Source organism: Siniperca chuatsi, linkage group LG18 (assembly GCF_020085105.1).
Source record: "Siniperca chuatsi isolate FFG_IHB_CAS linkage group LG18, ASM2008510v1, whole genome shotgun sequence".
NCBI classification, from domain to species: domain Eukaryota; kingdom Metazoa; phylum Chordata; class Actinopteri; order Centrarchiformes; family Sinipercidae; genus Siniperca; species Siniperca chuatsi.
Genome location: NC_058059.1, coordinates 7,755,431 through 7,773,447, shown reverse-complemented (window position 1 = coordinate 7,773,447; position 18,017 = coordinate 7,755,431). Strand labels below are relative to the sequence as shown.

Below are 18,017 nucleotides of genomic sequence, written 5' to 3'. Positions count from 1 at the left end.
GTATATACTCAGCCATACACACGGCAGGCTAACTCACTGGCTTGTTCCAACTCACATAAAGTCAGCCATGACTACCTGAACAAGTGCAAATTAACTTTCCTTTCTCCAGAATTTCATTTCCATACTTGATAAGGAGAATGAGTACCTCCAACTGTAAACTATAACATAATCAGAAGCACAGAGATTATAGGCAAATGGTAGATATGTGTGTAATCTTTATTGTCATTGTGTACAGTCTCCAAAATGTCTTTTAATGACATCACTAACTAGAGTTTCACTACCTCCAAACCTCATCAATACTGACTCTGTTTGGAACCTGATGTATGTATGTCTTCCACGAAAAGCGTGATAAAAATGTAATTTTATTTTCAAGGAGATAAAGAGGAGAAAGCGTGTGATATAGCCATGTCCAGGAACAATAAAGGCTTGAAAACAAGTCCAAAAGTTTTGGCAAAGCAGTGTTGTTTAAAATGGGGTGTGGTGATTATGTCCCCTGGCTGTGTTTTACCTTGATACTGCAATTTCTGAGGGCAGTTACATTTATCTCAATGAGAAGAAATACAAACAAGTGCATTTCCTCAGACTAAAATTACTGTGGAGATAAGAAGTAGACGTAACAAGGTTTCTAAACTTGTTCAGCAAAATTAGAGTAAGGTGATGTGCACCCTCCACTGGCCTAATATTGAATCACTACAGATCTTTCTCTCTTGTATCTCTCCAAATGACTCTACTTACTTTCTCAAGGTCTAAGTAGGTTTAAAGAGCCCAATAATTAACAATAGTCCTGCATCAAATTTCACACTTTATTTACCATTGCCACATTAGCGGCTCTGTGCATGCTAATATGCTCACAATAACAATGCTAACATGCTGATGTTAGCATTTGTACCAAATTTGATGGTAATCCAGCCAATAGTTGTCGAGATATTTCACTAGTGCACTACTGTATATTTAAGACTAGAGGGGAAAACACCAGTAGCAAAAGAACTGTTCAGAATCTCAGTAATGCTGTATAAGGACCAACAGTGGTGACAGCCTCTTATAAATCTTATGTCATATTAAATTTAAAGAGCTGAATATATCCTTTGGCTGTAGTATAAAAAATTTGACATTTGTCAACAATGTGCAATCTTCATGATGTGTGCCTTTACTATTGCTGCAGAATAAAGTTGTTTTGAATCAAAGTAGTGAGTATAGGGAACTGGGATCTTTGGATCATTTAATTCTGTATAAAACACTGCAGTGTTTTTGCCAGCTTGTGGACAATCTCATAGTCTGATCATTACAGTAACAATTTAGCCATCTCAGAACATCAGAAGGCCCCTTTTCATCAGTTTGTCTCATTTATACTTTATTTAAGGACATACTTTGCTCTTTTTAATCAAGTCAGTGCTTCTTAGTCATTTTGAAAAATATACCTCTACCTCTCTTTGTGCTTTAGGAAAGTTTGATTCATGGTGGAAAATGAAATACAATGAGCCGTAATCAGGGTAAAGGCATAATAAACATATTGTTTAATAACAAAAATAACATTTAATATGGAGAATCAAGATCAATTTACAGTTTGTGCTGGCATTGTAATTTAACAATAGAAAAGACAAAAGGCATGAATAGGACACTTTATATATAGTAGAGACTTTCACCAAAAAACAAAAACAAATCTATCTATCTATCCACATTTTGGCCATCTGAAATCTTTGTAAAAATCTACTTAATATACACTATTTAGTTGAGCCCATGCCTGAATTTTGACTTTCAAAATGATTATAAGCTCCTAAAGATTTTCTTTAGAATATTTCTAATTGGGATTTCCAAAACTAACAACAACTAGAGCTGAATCTGGGTCTAAATGTTGCAGGGATATACTGATTGATGCATTTCAGAGAATTTACACTGTTAGCATGCAAAGGCTGTTGGAGGAATTAATCTCTGATCATCTACTCTCAGGACACATAAAAAGCAGACCAATATGTGAACACAAGCCTAAACATTAGTAGTTTTCCTTAATTGCATTTACCTGCATGACGCATACTGTTGCAAATATACTTGATACTCTAACAGGACTAAAACATGGGAGAACTTTTTTTGAAGCAGTTCATCAGGGATTGGAAAACACATAGTCAAAAGTTAAAATTGTAGAATTTGAACATTTCAACAATGGAGACTAAAACAAAAACTTTGGATAATAACCAGAATAAACCATTTCCATAATAGTTTTTTTTTTTTTTGGGAAGATAATTTCTCTACTGTACATCATTTACGCTCTATGTTATCAATAATGTCAGCTCTACGAAGCAATAAATAATTCAATATGTTTTGTATAGTTAAACTCTTATACTGATTATTCAAATGGGGTTGTTGGCCATTCCTGTATCTTTCTGCTTTTCTGATAAAGTGCAAAATGCTTAAAAACACAAAGCTGCACATATGTCAAAACAAAGAAATAAATGATGTTGTGTAAAAGCCCTATTTACAGCTGGAAGTTCTGGTTCATGTTTGACAGAAACAGAAATAATCCTACAATGCTGACAACTCTTGACACAGCCAGTACAGTTTAAGGAGAACACAACGGGATTGTATTGCGACATGTAAGAGCCCATAAAACAATCCTGAACTCTGAATTTCAGAGGCATGTTGCTACAAGAGTAGGATTTGGATTATCAAGACCACAAAACACACATTTATATGATTACAAATAACAAAGAGCGGACTTCTGCTAATTTGATTTCAATAGTTTATCATACAAAGTACCCTAAGATCTATGAAACCCAAAATGATTTGACAGAAATGTCTTCCCTTTTCTCACTCATGCAGTCAACCATAAGCATACATTCTGTGATTCTACTACCTTTAATAATAAATAATCTTATCATATTTCAATAAGATACTTAAGTATCTGTCAGTTTCTTAAACAAACACAAACTATAGTCTGCATAACACAAATCTGCTTTTACAGTAGTGGAGTTATCCATGCTAGAATCGCAGACGAAAACTCAGTTTAACTTGGCATCTCTGTGCTCCAACATGTTCACAGTATTGGGGAAAACACAGAGAACTCAGTGGTTTTCATCAGTGCACTTGTTATGTAGGTTACAGTCTAACTGTACAATGCCCGGTTCAGAAACAAAACAACAATATCCTTGCTAAGAGTAGTAGTTGGCACTGTTTGATTTAGAGGTTGTGTCAATTTCAAAATATTCCAGGAAGAAAGTAAGCAACACATAATATGTGTCCATGTGTGTTTCTAGTCATTTGTTTTTTTTTTTACAAAGTCATGGACACACCGGTAGGCACTCTTTATGACATTTTGATATGTCACAGTAAGAAAAGCACAGGTGTAAATAATAAAATTAATGATGGCTGAATTCCATTTAGCTGCTTCAGTTTCAGCCTCCTGGCATTGTGCATGCTGGCTCACTGTCACGGCTTACTGGGACACCTGAATAGAACAGAGCCATCGTTAATGCTATAAATAACACCTGGGATTTTCCTACTATGACAAGTCAAAATGTCTGCTGTGAAAAGGGCCTATTGAGTGAAAACAGCAGATATTTTTCTTATCCATTTCTTATCATCCTATACTCATTTATAGTCAGTAACCTTTAAAATTAGAAACCATATTCAAGAAGTATTATTTTTGCAAATTTTACATTGAAAACTGATTTATATCTTCATACAAATTGTGTTTGGATACTTTCCCTAAAAAAATGTCACTGTTTTATTAGCTTTTTTATTCTGCGAATTAAAGCTTAGCAAGTCAATTTAGGTCCAAATATCTGGAAGCAATTCAAGTGGCTGAACCAATTAATAAATACATTAATTGTAAGAATTTGAGAAAACAAACAATGAACTTGTTAGTCAAGAAGTGATGCGTTTCCTGTTACACTGTTTCAGATATTTGTTTTCTGTTACACTTTCAAAACGGCAATAATTCTGTGTGAAAATTGGAATAATAATTGGAATACTTCTTCGGATTAAAGAGGATTTAAGATCAATCAGTGAGGAGACAAATCCATTATGTCCTTCATCACGCAGCACAAGTCTTCAGTTGGCCAAGCCTGTCAAGAATTATCACAAATATCCTTCCCCCTTTAATGTAAAGCATAGAAACGCACAATATCGACAGACTCTCACACCATTTCTCTTCACATAATAACAAAGACTATGATATCCCACTCGATTCCACAAGTCAGATGAATGGAAGGTTACTGGTTCTCTGAAAAGACTTGATCCATGTGAAGAAATAATGAAGAAGGCCCAGTCTTAATGTGGTGGGAGGGCTTCTGTCAGGTGTGTTTTTAAGAAGTATCCATGTCATCCAACAAGGCAGAGACAAGTCCTCACATGTCTGAGATTACACAAGTACCACAGGCATTCTTGATACGCAAAACAGCAGCTGATAACAAGGGAGAGATGGAATCATATCATCCAACCGCTCTCCCTCTTTAGTACAAGGACCAGTGATACTGTAGATCTGGTGAAAATATATCCTCTTACAGTAGTTGTGTTTGATGAACACAGATGAATGAACGAATAATGCTGATTCTCAGTGAATCACAGGAGCTTGATTCAATAGTCTTAATGGAGATACAAGAATGAGTGATGAGCCACGAGTCCTGCCGTTTCCTACTGGTCAGTCTACTGCATTTGGCCTGTACAAGCCCAGTGAAGCCCTTAGTGACCCTAGTCGTCTTAGTTGTGCCCTGAGGAGCCCTCTGTGTCTTTGGGCAGGGCACCATTGAGCTCCATGAGGCTATTGATTCCCAGATACCCCAGTAAAATCTCACTCCGGCGGTGGGAAAGGTTCAAGATGTCCTCAGCCAAGCACTGAGCGGAGGTGAAGCGGACCTTGTCATGATCAAACATATCCTTCAGGTACTGCACGATTTGTTGCTGCAGAGAAAAGGAGAGAAATGATTGATAGAAACCGCTATATACATAACATGTTGATTCCAACTTTAACTTTAAAGGCACTCCACTGACTTTACACATGAAGGTTAGTTTACTTGTCATGGTTAATCCTACTTAGCCTATTAAAACTCCTGTATAATGTCTTCTCTAGCTCTGGAGGAGCTGCTTGTCAAGTCTGAAATAACATCAGCTTGGGTTTGGAGACTACAAATTTATAAACTGAAAGCCTCCTTTGTGTCTCTTGCAAGCCTCTCAAACTTTATGGAAGTCCATTACAGCACTTTCATAAAGTTGAGGGGTTGTTAGAAACTGATTTTAAAAATTGAAGCAGCAGTCACTGCTTTCCAAAATTGTGAAAGAAATCATAGCCTCTTAGTTGTGTATCCTCTCACCTTGAAGATAGTGCACACTTCACTTAAGTGTTGCCTCGGTCCCAAAAACCCAAAAGCTAAAACTGGGCTCACATGTTCTGATATGGCATAGAAGTGGGAGATAAAACCATCAGGAACCTATGCAGAGTAGTAAGAGAACAAGCCATCAGAATCACAGATACATAACGGTACTTTGAGAAACAAAGATGCCATAAAAAGCACTCAAACCCACCATAAGAAGACGCCTTTTCGCTTTAAGGACAGACCAGCAAGCAGTTGCCAGAGCCTAACAGAAAAACACAACTCCGTTATTAGAGTAACTTGTGACTAGGCTAGTGGCATAATCAAGGAATATGTGTGTGTGTGTGTGTGTGTGTGTGTGTGTGTGTGTGTAAACTAACCGTCTCTTTAAAGCTGTCAGAGAGCCAGCGGTTCCTCAACACAGCTACCACAGAGGAGGGAGGGCTCTCCAGGTCTTCAAACGCGTCCATCAGGATGAAGTCCAACACTACGTCGAAAAAGTTCATACACACCACCTGCAGAGATCATGAAACGAGAACCAATGAGAAGCTATGATTTTGAGAGTCTGTCCCTTTTCTATTAGTATTTCAGGTGATGTGACACACAGTCCTGCCGACGGTGGTAATGTCCTAAAAAATGTAGCAATGTGCCAACAAAGGCAAGGAAAATTTCGAAGATTAGATGGGTTATTGATAATGAAACAAATGATAAAATATTATAATAAAAAATTAAATAAATATCAAATTAAAAATATAAATAGCTCTTCCTGAATGAAATAAACAAATAAGCAATGAAATATACTGTATATCCAAATAAATCAGTATCCACTGAAATAAATAAATATGTTTATAACTATAAAACTCCATTCCAACTATATTGTGTTTTGATGAATTCTGTATCTATTTGAAGGCAGGATTTATAAATTAATTACATGATGTATTTATTTCAGGATGACGCTTGTTAATCAACCTCTGGAGGCAATTTCAACAATTATGTTGAGTTGAAAATGAAAGAGGAACAGAGAAGAGTCTTGGGCAGAAACAACCGCATGTGTACTGCAGATGTGATTCACATTATGCCAAATTAATCATTTATATAAAGATGGATTGTTTGCCTGTTACACAACCAACTACATTATGACCCTTAACGTGAGCTTTACACTGAGTAAAGCACAGAGTAACCTGACTGATGGTCGTACTTCAGTTAAAGTTTCATTCAGGTTAGTCACAGGGTATCTCAAGTTCATGTAAACTACCTGAGTATCCCTGTGCCCATGAATTAACCAATAAACACATATGCTAACAGTTAGAACAAAACTGTGAAGTTTTTAAAAAATTCAGAAGTGAAATGTCATTTAGTCAAAGACTGATATAACCTGACAGACCTTTGAGCTACTGTAAACACATTCACGACAGCACACACACACAGGGTCTAACAATTGCACCTACATGCGGTTTTGTTAATAGGAAAAATGAAGGGGAGACTTGATAACATGACAGAATGACAGCATTACTCACCCCGCGGCCCTCCAGCTCCATCTTAGTGATGGGCCACGTTTCATCTCGCTGAGTGTAAAGCAGCATGTCCTCATAGCTCTCCAGGAAGGCTTTGGGACTCTGTGATAAAGCAAAACACAACAACAACACAGGAACTGATTGGTTACAGCTGTGCAACGATGTCCACAGAAGCTCGTCCTGTTTATAAGACAAGTTAATAAGGGAGGATCCAAATAAGTAGTGTTTTACCTTGTTTGCCTTCACCATTAACCCCGTAATCATTTGCTTCCCGGTCTCCATGAAAAATGTGCGGTGGGTTTCATCTAACAACAGGACCTGAAAGAAAAAGCATTATCAGTCTATTTTCTATAATAATTTGGTCAATTTATACAATGAGCATCTGATTTCACAACTCTGACATATTTTCAAATGTAGGCAACAAAATGCAATGCTGCAGTGCTGAAAATGATACCTTCAGCACGCTTCGAAATCACATTCAGCTCCACAGTTTACCTGAAAGTGAATCATCTTCCTCAGGAGTACAATCATTCTCATGGACCAAAATGAAATATACTGTACGAGTGGATAAACACTGGAGAGTTCAACCATGCCATATAAAGCAAACTTGGAATCACTGGATTCAATTTCCATGCCAGTACAGACGTTTGCCTGAGACTGAAGAACAAGGCTAAAAATCTAAAGTTGTGGAGACAATGACCACAGTATCATCCATGTTTCTAAATGTAATGCACACCGTGAATCACCTCTCCTGACTGCAGCTTTTTATTTGACCTCATAGATTTTGTCTGGATGTCAGTTAAGCAAAGAAACCTGACTTGCAGCCTGTGGGTGCTAAAACTGCAACTACACAGCAGCATATTACAAGCTGAGGTTTGTTGGAGTGTGCCGCAAGGTTTCTACTACGGTGTCATTACACGCACTGTATGAGATCAGAGATGATGATTCCAGATGATTTGAAATTCATCTTGACAGAGAAATAAATCTAAAATTAAATGTTTTTCCTCAATGTTTAGCGACTGGACAATGCGATTCACAGCTTACAAATTGGAAAATTCCCCATTAAAATTATTGCCATTTTTTAAAAAGCTTTTGACCACTAGTAATGCTATAGAGCAGTGTTTTGATGAGGTTTGCAGGTTTCAAAACATTAAGAAATGGCTTAATGTTGGGGGTCATTACAACAATTGCAATCATCCAAACAGAGAATGATCTATGTAATATGGGTAAGTTATATGAACTGAAACAGACCTGGAATGCTTGTCTCACACAGTGAAGCTTGGCAAGGAAGTCTTGGTCACCAAAACATTCAAGTAATTCAGTCCTGTTAAAAAAAGAGAGACAGAGAGAGGCTCAATGAAACCTTATTCTTATCTTAGCCACTGTACATTTAAAGCAGTATAAACAGTTTTGTTGTCAGCTTGGGAGAAGCAAAACAAACTATAAACAAAACATAGACATATTATCATCTTAGAAAGTTGATATGGTGAACATGTAAGCAAACAATTATCTATTTACATTAATTAGCATTCACTTGGAGCCATGTTTCTGGCCACTTGATGAATGTAAGTCCAATGTTCACTCTCCTTTTAGCTCTGTTTTGGTTTTCACCAACTCCTGAGAGAAATATCTGGCTCTTTAGCTGCTAAATGCTCCACAATGTTCCCCAGCTAGTTGCTAACTGTGTCTGTCTGCTGTTTGTGCTGGGCAGATAGCGTACAGTGGGTTTATTGGAACGTTTTTGCTGGAAACAGCTGCCTGCTATACATCTGGAAATGACACTGATGAGAGCGTTGAGAGTGAACCAAAACAGTTGCCAAAGTTGCAGGCCGTAAAACCAAAACAATGAGCTGAAAGACACTTAAATGCTCAGTAGAGCTGAGGGTAATGCAGAGTTGGGTGATAATTCTCTGTGGGTTTGTCACTACGAGCGGCTTCTTTGACATTACACACTGTCATTTAATCCACTGTTAGTGCAGCTTTAAGTATTTAGGTACAGATGTTACACTTCACAGTTACCTCAGGGACCTATAGGCCACTTTGCTCTCCCGGACCAGAGACAAGGCTTCTTCATAGAGAGCTGCTGGCTTCAGTGGCTGGTAGACCTCTTCTAGAGACATAGCATCAAAAATCTGCACAGAGAAAACATACATACCTCAGTGTACAGTTTACATCTGTTTTATATAGAAAAGTAGCAGACATGCATGTATCTGCAAGACATAAGAGTGTACTAGTATGTGTACTTGATACAAATACTAGGGGGCCTTGGGAAATCAGTGACTGCCATGATGTATCTTGGTTTCTGTCAGTCTTTAGAGAGCTGTGGAAAGGAACTAACCTCTGCAGCTGAGAAGAAGGAATCATCAGAGGCAACAGTAGTCGCATCATCATCTCGAAGTCTGTGGAAACTCTCCACTTGAGGCAAGATAAGAGTTCCTTCACTCTCTGCCAAAGGAGCAACACAAACTCTGACTGACAAGGCAAGAATCAAAACACAGATGTATTTAACAGAAATATAAAAGAGAAATTGTATTACTACTGATACAGACCAAGACTCTGTATCAATCCTACTTAATAACTTAATAACATTTCTACCTTCTTATAAAAGGATAGAATGATACGATAGAATCGCATACCCCACGTTTCCAATACACGTCTTTTTGTCAAATTCAGCGAATATCTCCCCACGATACGCTAGCTGTCCGTTCTGTGTGTGCACTGAAAAAAAGTCTGGTGTTTGTACACAGCCCTGGCTCTGTAAATGGGAAACAAACAAAGCGGCTCGGAACGAGCCACACAACACTATTCCAGCTATTTCAGCCATGATTTGTGTGTCAGGTAACGTTAAATGACTTGCCCGCAGACATTCAGCTTACTTTCTAGTTTGCCAAAATATGCTGCTGTTGTGATGTTTGCTATAGTAGCAGGAGAGTTTTGAGTATCGCTGTCTGGAGCTGGTTTGCTGGCTGGGAAACCGTCTAGTCCACGTTTCGCAGCAGCAATTGTGGGGACAGTTTGCTAATCCACGACCTAGCTAAGCTAACTTACAACCTAGCTATTGTTAGTTATATTACTTGCTGTGTCATTGTTCGCTCTATGTCGCATACCCCACCTTTAAGGTCATATACAGTATAAGATCAACATGGCTCTAACCAAAGTCTGCCAGCACACTGTCTGTTGGGATAGTGCTGCCAAAATCCTCTTGTAGGTGGTACGCCCTGTGCAGTAGTGTCTCCAACTTCTCTGCAAACACTTTATTACGGGCTTCAACCTATAATGAAGAGGAAAAAAAGCAAGTTAATTTAATAGTATATAATAAAAAGCTTAAGTCCGGGATCAATTTTATGTCTTTTAATTGTACTGCACTGGTACTGTGTCACCTATGAGCAAACCAACAACATTACAAGTACAGTAGGTGATATCACAACTGCACCATAAAATACAATACTGTACTCGGACTGGAAAGTAATCTAACCATGTACAAGAATTTTAAGCAGTCTGTACTGGTAATGATTGTTTGATGGTTACCATAGGAAACTCTCCACACGTTGCCCCCTGCAGAGCGAGGCTGTTGTTGCTGGAGGTCGAATGGCTGTGATGGCGAATATTCAGGGCCTGTTCCCACTTTTGTAGAGCTTCCTCAAACAGCTCCATCCCTAGCAGGAAAAGGATGATTAGACTTATGTAAACTGTATATTTGTGAGCAGGAAAATCAACACTTTGAGCTAAAATTGAGTAGAAGTGGCACAGAGGTGCAAGTTTGGTGTTATTTCTTACTGGTTTCAGACTGAGAATTCTTACTTTATCAAAAATATTGCTTAATGCAGGTTTAAGTGACCTGCGTCTGTATAGTACAGGGGGGGAGGGGGACAGAATTCATGCAGGATAATCCAAATGCCAAACAACAGCATTCTGGGTCCAAGAATCCAACATTTACCTGATTATATCCTAGATTTCCACCACTTGTTCTACATTACAAACAGCAGAAAATGTTTGCTGTATTATAATTACAGCTATCATAACATGGTACGAACACAAAGACAAATAACATTTACATGATACTCAAGATGCAAAGATTACAAGCCAAACCAACTGCACATGTGAATATTTTCCCTCTTCATTCTACCAACACAGCATTTGGTTTTTACAATAGTCACCAAAACAGATGATTTTTTTCATGATCAATTATTTCTGAATAAAAAGTACTTAACAAATACTAAGAGGAAAGCAGAGCTTATCGCTCTGTCCCTCACACTGTATCTCAGGTAACACAGCAAAAAATCTCACCACATGTGACATGCAACTTGTGTATTAGATTTTTATTTTTTTAAAAACAAACAGGAGTAATGGTAAACTTACCCATTAAATAGAGATTTTCTGCATTTGCATCCTCTACTGCCCCTGACTCTTCCACCACAGGCTCCGCTTCCCAGGGGGTGGATGGATTGGCAGACTGATTTGGAGAGCTTGGGACCCGCATCTATGCCAGCCACACACACACACACACACACACACACACAGACACACACACAGACACACACACACACACACACACACACACAAAGACACATTAGGAAAATGTGGAATAAGGGAAATGGTAAGCAAAAATGACATCAAATTTTAATTTTAATTTGAATTTTAGTTTTTAATTGTAAAACTAACAGATGCCAGGCTGTGTGAAGAACTTGAGTGTTTACTGGGAGCCAGGGAAGAAATTCCACTCATGGTGTCATTGCTCCGAGTACTGGGACTCATCATCTGTCGGCCAGGAAACTGACCTGTACAGAGAAAAACATTCTCTTGTCTGCATATTTCTCAGTACATGTTGATACACAGTAACCACCAAGCAACATTATGATTTTGCTAGGTGGCAGTAAGTCATGCAGACCTCTCTTTAATGACGAGGGTCTTCCTGTCTTCATCAGCGCCTCAGGTATTCCCACTGTCTTCTGGCCCTCCTTCCCTTGTGTTACCTGCTTCCTTTTTCTCCCCCGCCTTTTCAGCTGATGAGCAGTGAGAGCCAGAGCTACACTGCCCAGTGCTGTGGCAAACAGCACCTTCTTCAAGCTTGGGGTAAGCTTTAGCTGAGAAAATATGGACTGAAAGCAGGAGAGGCAAATTTTTTATTGAACAAGTCGACAAAGGATAGCAAATAGTCCTTGTGTATAGAGATGCAAAACTTAACTGTACATGCAAAGTGGTTTACCTGCCCAAATGTGGAATAGAGAAACACAGGTATCTCTGCTACAGTCATGGCCAAAGCCTGGGCGATGGACATCCCCTCTGCTTGTTTGACTGACATCTCAGAAATCGAAATGCCTTCAGGCCACAGCTCTCCAAAGTTCCCTCACATTCACCCTAAACAAGGTCTCCTCTCTGCTCTGAGATCAGCCAGCTCAGGGCTTGCTGATGAACCGTCTGTCGTCATCCACTACTGGGCTTGTACTCCACACTGGTCCAGTGTCTGACTGTAGATTTATTACCCTACAATAGATAAGACATGAGTTTTGGAAATTATCTGAGCATACCAGTCTCCTCCTCCCCCTTCAAAGCTGCATTACATTGCACAGGCCTTGTAATGATAAAGACATGGCATCAAGAGACACAATTATCTCTACAACAGGGCTGTTGGCCCCAGGGCACAAACCCTCGACCCTCAGACAAAGAATTAACTTGCAAAGGTTCATGGTTTAAGCTGGGAAAATCAAGCTTGCATTAACTGTTAAGCAGCAGATCAACTTGACATTCTTCCAGCTACTTATCCATCTACACTGTCTGGTATGCAGCCAGTGGACCAGGCTAACCCACACCTGTTACATGACAAAAAGCAGGGGCGGCTTCAACATGAGACCGACTGACTTTTTCTTTCTCTTTGGAGCAGAACTGAGTAATTCAATAAAACATCGACTGACAAAATAAACAATCATTTTCCAGTCAGACAGGACAAATTATTGGTAATGGAGATGGTGCTAGCTGAACGTTAAATGGTGACTAGCAGTTAGCCCGTCCAGGCAGTTGAGACCAGGAATCATATTTTCAAATTTTACGTAAAATACATAGCATGTCTGAGCTCTGTCTTTGAAAATGTGTTAATGACAGGCCAAAATCAGCACTAGCAAGCAGGCAACAGCCCTCACAGGCGAGCATGCTAATGTTAGCTAGCACACTTAGCTAGCCTAGCTCAGCCTCATCTGTCACTTCACATCACAGCATCACCCACACTGTCTATGGGGCTTTATACTGACACCTCGGAGGCTTCAGCAGCTCTGTGTACAAGTCAGCAGCACAACTAATAACATAATCCCTCACATAGGTACATACCGTGAGCATCAGAGGCGGTAGGGAAGGACATTCCTGTATCACAAGTCAGTGAAAGCCACACACTAGCTTTTTGCTTGGGGGCGAGGGCTTCAGAAACTCAGGAATACTGACGCGACCACCAGCCAATGGAGCGAGGAGTATGGAGGGTTGCTTTTTTTCTTAACCAATCGGATGGAAGGTGAGAGGGGCAATAACTTTTACAATCCAATCAGGTCGTAGATCATAGAGCACCGTCCCTGAATGGACAAAGGGAAAAGCTGTCGAAAGTTTCCTGTGGTGCATATATTTGTAAAAATAAATCCATTAAAATAACAAGAAAGACACATAGATGAGTTATGTTTGAGATGTTTGTTATAACTACAGGCCTAAGAATCTAACAATTAAAGCAGACTATTTTCTAGGTGCTTTGTTCCTGGACATAAAAGTACATTTTGGCCAGTATTTAGCCAACATACCCATCTTTGTCTGGTACAGAGACCTGTAATGTTTTTTATAAGCAAGAAAGCAAAAACGCTCGAGAACAGCCTTCGTAAACTATCGTAAATAGCGCTTTTTTGTAGTTATTTCTGACTATGTATTGTGGAAATTTTAATTTACGAGTGGCACTTGAAGGCGGCATTTCCAAGTCGCCACAGGTGCGTTTAAGTCACCACAATAATCTGAAAATACTGTTTCCGGTTTTAGCACCTACCTTTCCTTTATACAGGCGTTGTGTTGAGAAGTGCGTTGACCTATGAATCGTATGCAGTAGTTCTCAAAACCTGTTGAACGTACCGTACAATAATTTTTTATGGCCATGTTTTTGTGTAAATGTATATTTGCTTTTTCCTGTCTGAGTAGTTTTGTGTTGTGTGTTCAGATGGCACTTTTGTTGTGGAAAAAGTCTGAGATGAGCTTTGTTCTGGATAGAGGAACACAGTGCGGTTCTAGAAATCATTAGTAGGTATTGGTGACAACACACACCTAGGACGGTCGAGCTGCTATCAACTTCCCAAGAAAAGTTATGCTAGGCTTCTTCAGCTATGTATTAAGAGAGTTCATTCCTCTGGCTTTAAATGTCATAATCATGCATTTGGAAAGAAAGATGTGCTGGTTAAATGTTGCAATTCTGGAGGAGATGCAGCTAATGGGGGATGCGCAATTCAAAAGCATGCAAGAGAAGTCCAAAAATGTTAAACAATAAACAAAGTTTCTTATGCAGAGGTTGTTAAGAGGGTCTACAATGATCATGTAGCAAAGGAAAACAGCACTGAAAGGAATAACCCAGGAAACAGTAATGATCCTCCAAGTTCAGAAAACAGAAACACATCAGAGAGGACTACATGAGACCTCCCACAGGGTGCAGGGTAAAGGAGGGAACCATGTTACTGGATAAAGTCAACTTCATTGCATTCGTATGTGAAGTGGTTTACATCGGATTGGAAGAAAATGAGAGAATTGAAACAATTGTGGAGGCAGCAAAAGAGTACCTTTGGATGTCAAGTACTGAATGTTCCACCTCTCAGTCGATTAGGAGAAGTTAAATAGCAAATGGACAGAAATTTAAGAAGGTCATAAAGGATTTAAAGGATAAACCAGATATAATATGCAATCAAGAAACATGGCTGAGACCACATCTAGATTTTGTATTGGCAGGAAACAGTTCAGTCAGTCATGGTAGAGCATATAAACAAGGGGGTGACTGTCTCACATTCATTACTGCTGTGCAATATCCACCATCTCATAATCATCTTAATAAGCTACACTTAACTTGACAGTACTCATTATTGCACTATTACTTATTACTTATATTATTACAATGTCTTATTATACCGTACATACTTATCAACCTCTAAATCCACTTTTGTACTTACACTTATTTAGCTTTTACACTTATATCCACTTTGTACTTAATTTATCTTACCTGTATTATAGTGTATTATATTTTGATTTGTTTAGTACTTCTATTCCTGTGCGCATTGACGTGATAGTGAGCAGCAGTAACAAAAGAGTTTCCCCTCCCCTCTGATTCTGATTCTGATAAAGATAATTTAGCATACAGAAGAATACATCCTTTGGGTGGACATGAATGCACAGTTTATGAGGTATGCAGAACACAAGGCTCAATCTAAATAATTAATTATTACCATTATTATAATACTGGGAGAGGAAAGTCACAGAGAAGTTTGGTGCGGTGATTTCAGTGCACATAATAGTTTATGGGGAAGTGATCATACTGATTATAATGGTACAGTGACTGAAGAAGTGATAGATGCCAGAAATCTTGTCTGTGTAAACAATGGTAAAGGAACAAGATTAGATATAAATAAGAATAAGATGTCTTGTATTGATTTAACATTGGTTTCTGCAAAAATGGCTAGTCTATGTGAGTGGAAAATATGCAACAATAACATAGGTAGTGACCACTTTCCCATTATATGTAATATAAATATAGATAGATACAGTATAGCCAAGAAAGTTATCCTATATATAGATGGTGCTTTAAAAAGGCTCAATGGGACACATTTAAAGAATGCTGCAGGAAATGAGCTAATAACATTAAAATGAATGGAAACGTAGATGAATGTGCTAGTGAAATTACAGGTACGATAATTGAAGCTGTCTCAAAAAGTAAAACACTGATAACAAGGAACAAGAGAATTGTGCCATGGTGGAATGATGAGTGTAGCTTGGCTATTACAGAAAGAAATCGTGCTTTCAGAAACTTTAGAAACAACATGAATGTGGACAATTGATGGAATATAAAAGGAAAAGAGCCATAGCACGCAAAATAATTAAAACAGCTAAAAGGAATACCTGGAGACAGTTTTGTTCTTCTATTGGAAGAGAGAGAGAGATGTAGGTCATGTGTGGAACATGGTTAAAAAGATGAGTGGAAGAAGTAAATAAAATAAAATATCAGTACTTGCAGATGGAGACCAATTAGCAGTAACAGATATGGAAAAAGCCAACCTCCTAGGAAGAGTGTTCACAGTGGAAATCACCTTACTGAGAGACATAAACAAAGGAAAGAAGAAGTCCTAAAAGATAATAGAAAGGTGCTGGGTAAAAAGGTAGAAATCAGCTCAGCTTTGGATATGGAATTCATCTTGAGAGAAATGAGAAGGGCATTAAAGGGCAGCAGATATTCTGCAGTTACCAGAGGGAGCATTAGAAAGAGTGTTGAAATTTTTCAATAAGATATGGACAGAGGGAAAACTATCTGTGAAGTAGAAGATGGCATTCATTTTATAATTTGCTAAACCAGGAAAAGATACATCAAATGCTGAAAACTACAGACCAATAGCACTAAACTCACACTTATGTAAATGGATGGAAAAAATGATTGTCTACAGGCTATCATACTTTTTAGAAAAAGGAAGATTTTTAAACGAGTATCAGAGCGGATTTAAGAAAGGAAGATCCACAGCAGACGCTCTAATTAAAAATTAAAAAGACCCTTAATATGAAGGAAATGATGGCTATATTTTCTTCTTTCTGAGAAAGCGTATGATTCCATGTGGAGAGAAGGTCTGTTAATTAAATTGAACAAGCTAGGCATAGGTGGAAGATTATGTAACTGGATCATGGATTTTCTATCAAACAGAACATTTCAAGTTAAAGCAGGATCAGAAATCTCAGATAGTTTTGTTATTAAACCAGGATACCACAAGGTAGCGTCATCAGTCCAGTTATATTTAATATCATGAATAATGATATCTTTGAAAATGCAGGGACAGGTATACAGTCAGCATTGTACGCAGATGATGGAGCAATAGTATCAATACTAGCAATACAAAAGCAATAGTCAGTGTAGAGAGATGGTCTTATGATTGGGGATGCTATATGCTGGTCACTAAAAAGAAGATAGGTAACGAGCAGGGGTTAACATTATTCAGCAAGCCCATGGAAAGAGTCAGAGTGTTTAAATATCTTGGTCTGTGGATTGATGAAAAATACACATGGAAGAATCATATTGAAAATATTGAGACCAAATGTAAAAAGCTGTTAAATTTAATGAGGTGTGTGGTCAGAACTGAATGGGGATCTGACAAAGAAGCATTATTACACATATACAGGGCTTTGATGAGAGCTACTTTGGATTATGGCTGCATGGTGTATGAAGCAGCAGCAAAAACTCACCTAGAAAAACTTGACAGGATACAACACAGAGCACTAAGACTTAGTATTCAAAACAACGGCCATTAATGCATTGCTCGTTGAATCCAGTGAACTGCCTCTGCATCTGAGGAGAACTAAGTTATCGCTAACATACTGGATAAGAATCCAGAGAGGAGGAGATGGAAATTTAGCACCAACTGTACTGCAGAATTGTTGGGAATACACAACATTTTCTGGTGAAGGTTTTGGCTGGGACATTAACAAGAAAGTGAAACAGATACTATACAACACAGTCCAGCAGTTATCCACAGCAGCATTTCCCCATGGATATTTCCACAACCCAAAGTAAATCTTCAAATAATAGAAAAGAGAAGAGAGTGGACAGAGAGGAATAATAACATTGGGTGCATGGTTCAAGAGTATTTGAAGAACAGTTACTATAATTATCTTAATATTTTTACAGATGGATCAAAACACTCAAATAATGAACATGTAAGGGTTGGTACATACTGTACGTCCCAGAATTTGACAAAGGAATTGTTAAGAGAATCCCAAACAGGTTATCAGTATACACCGCAGAAATGACAGCAATAACCATCAGTCTTCAGTGGGTAGAGGAGGTTAAACCGATTAAAATGGTGGTATGTTCTGCTGCTGCAATACAAAGTATACAGTCAGGAGAAACAGTCCGAGAGGATCTTTTAATTGAGGTTTATATGAGCCGACTAAATCTGCAGCAACTAGGAATAGATGTTCATTTCTGCTAGATACCAGCACA

At 38.4% G+C, this 18,017-nt stretch overlaps 1 protein-coding gene across 3 annotated transcripts; it reads right to left on the bottom strand.

Moving 5' to 3' along the window:
* Positions 1-1,485: 1,485 nt before the first annotated feature.
* On the bottom strand, positions 1,486-13,289 carry miga2 (mitoguardin 2). Of its 3 annotated transcripts, none has more exons than XM_044175495.1 (16): positions 13,139-13,289; positions 12,024-12,301; positions 11,706-11,916; positions 11,480-11,595; positions 11,177-11,297; positions 10,346-10,473; positions 9,971-10,088; positions 9,156-9,289; positions 8,837-8,949; positions 8,069-8,141; positions 7,049-7,135; positions 6,821-6,919; positions 5,684-5,818; positions 5,515-5,568; positions 5,304-5,420; positions 1,486-4,893 (listed from the first exon to the last, which is right to left on the bottom strand). In XM_044175495.1, the coding sequence occupies exons 2-16, from the start codon at positions 12,117-12,119 to the stop codon at positions 4,693-4,695; spliced, it is 1,803 nt and encodes a 600-aa protein (XP_044031430.1). In that variant the 5' UTR covers positions 12,120-12,301; positions 13,139-13,289; the 3' UTR covers positions 1,486-4,692. The 3 variants fall into 3 exon arrangements, with proteins under 3 accessions (XP_044031430.1, XP_044031431.1, XP_044031432.1); XM_044175496.1 differs by having other exon boundaries at positions 9,156-9,262; XM_044175497.1 differs by lacking the exon at positions 12,024-12,301 and having other exon boundaries at positions 13,139-13,240.
* Between the last annotated feature and the right edge of the window lie 4,728 nt (positions 13,290-18,017).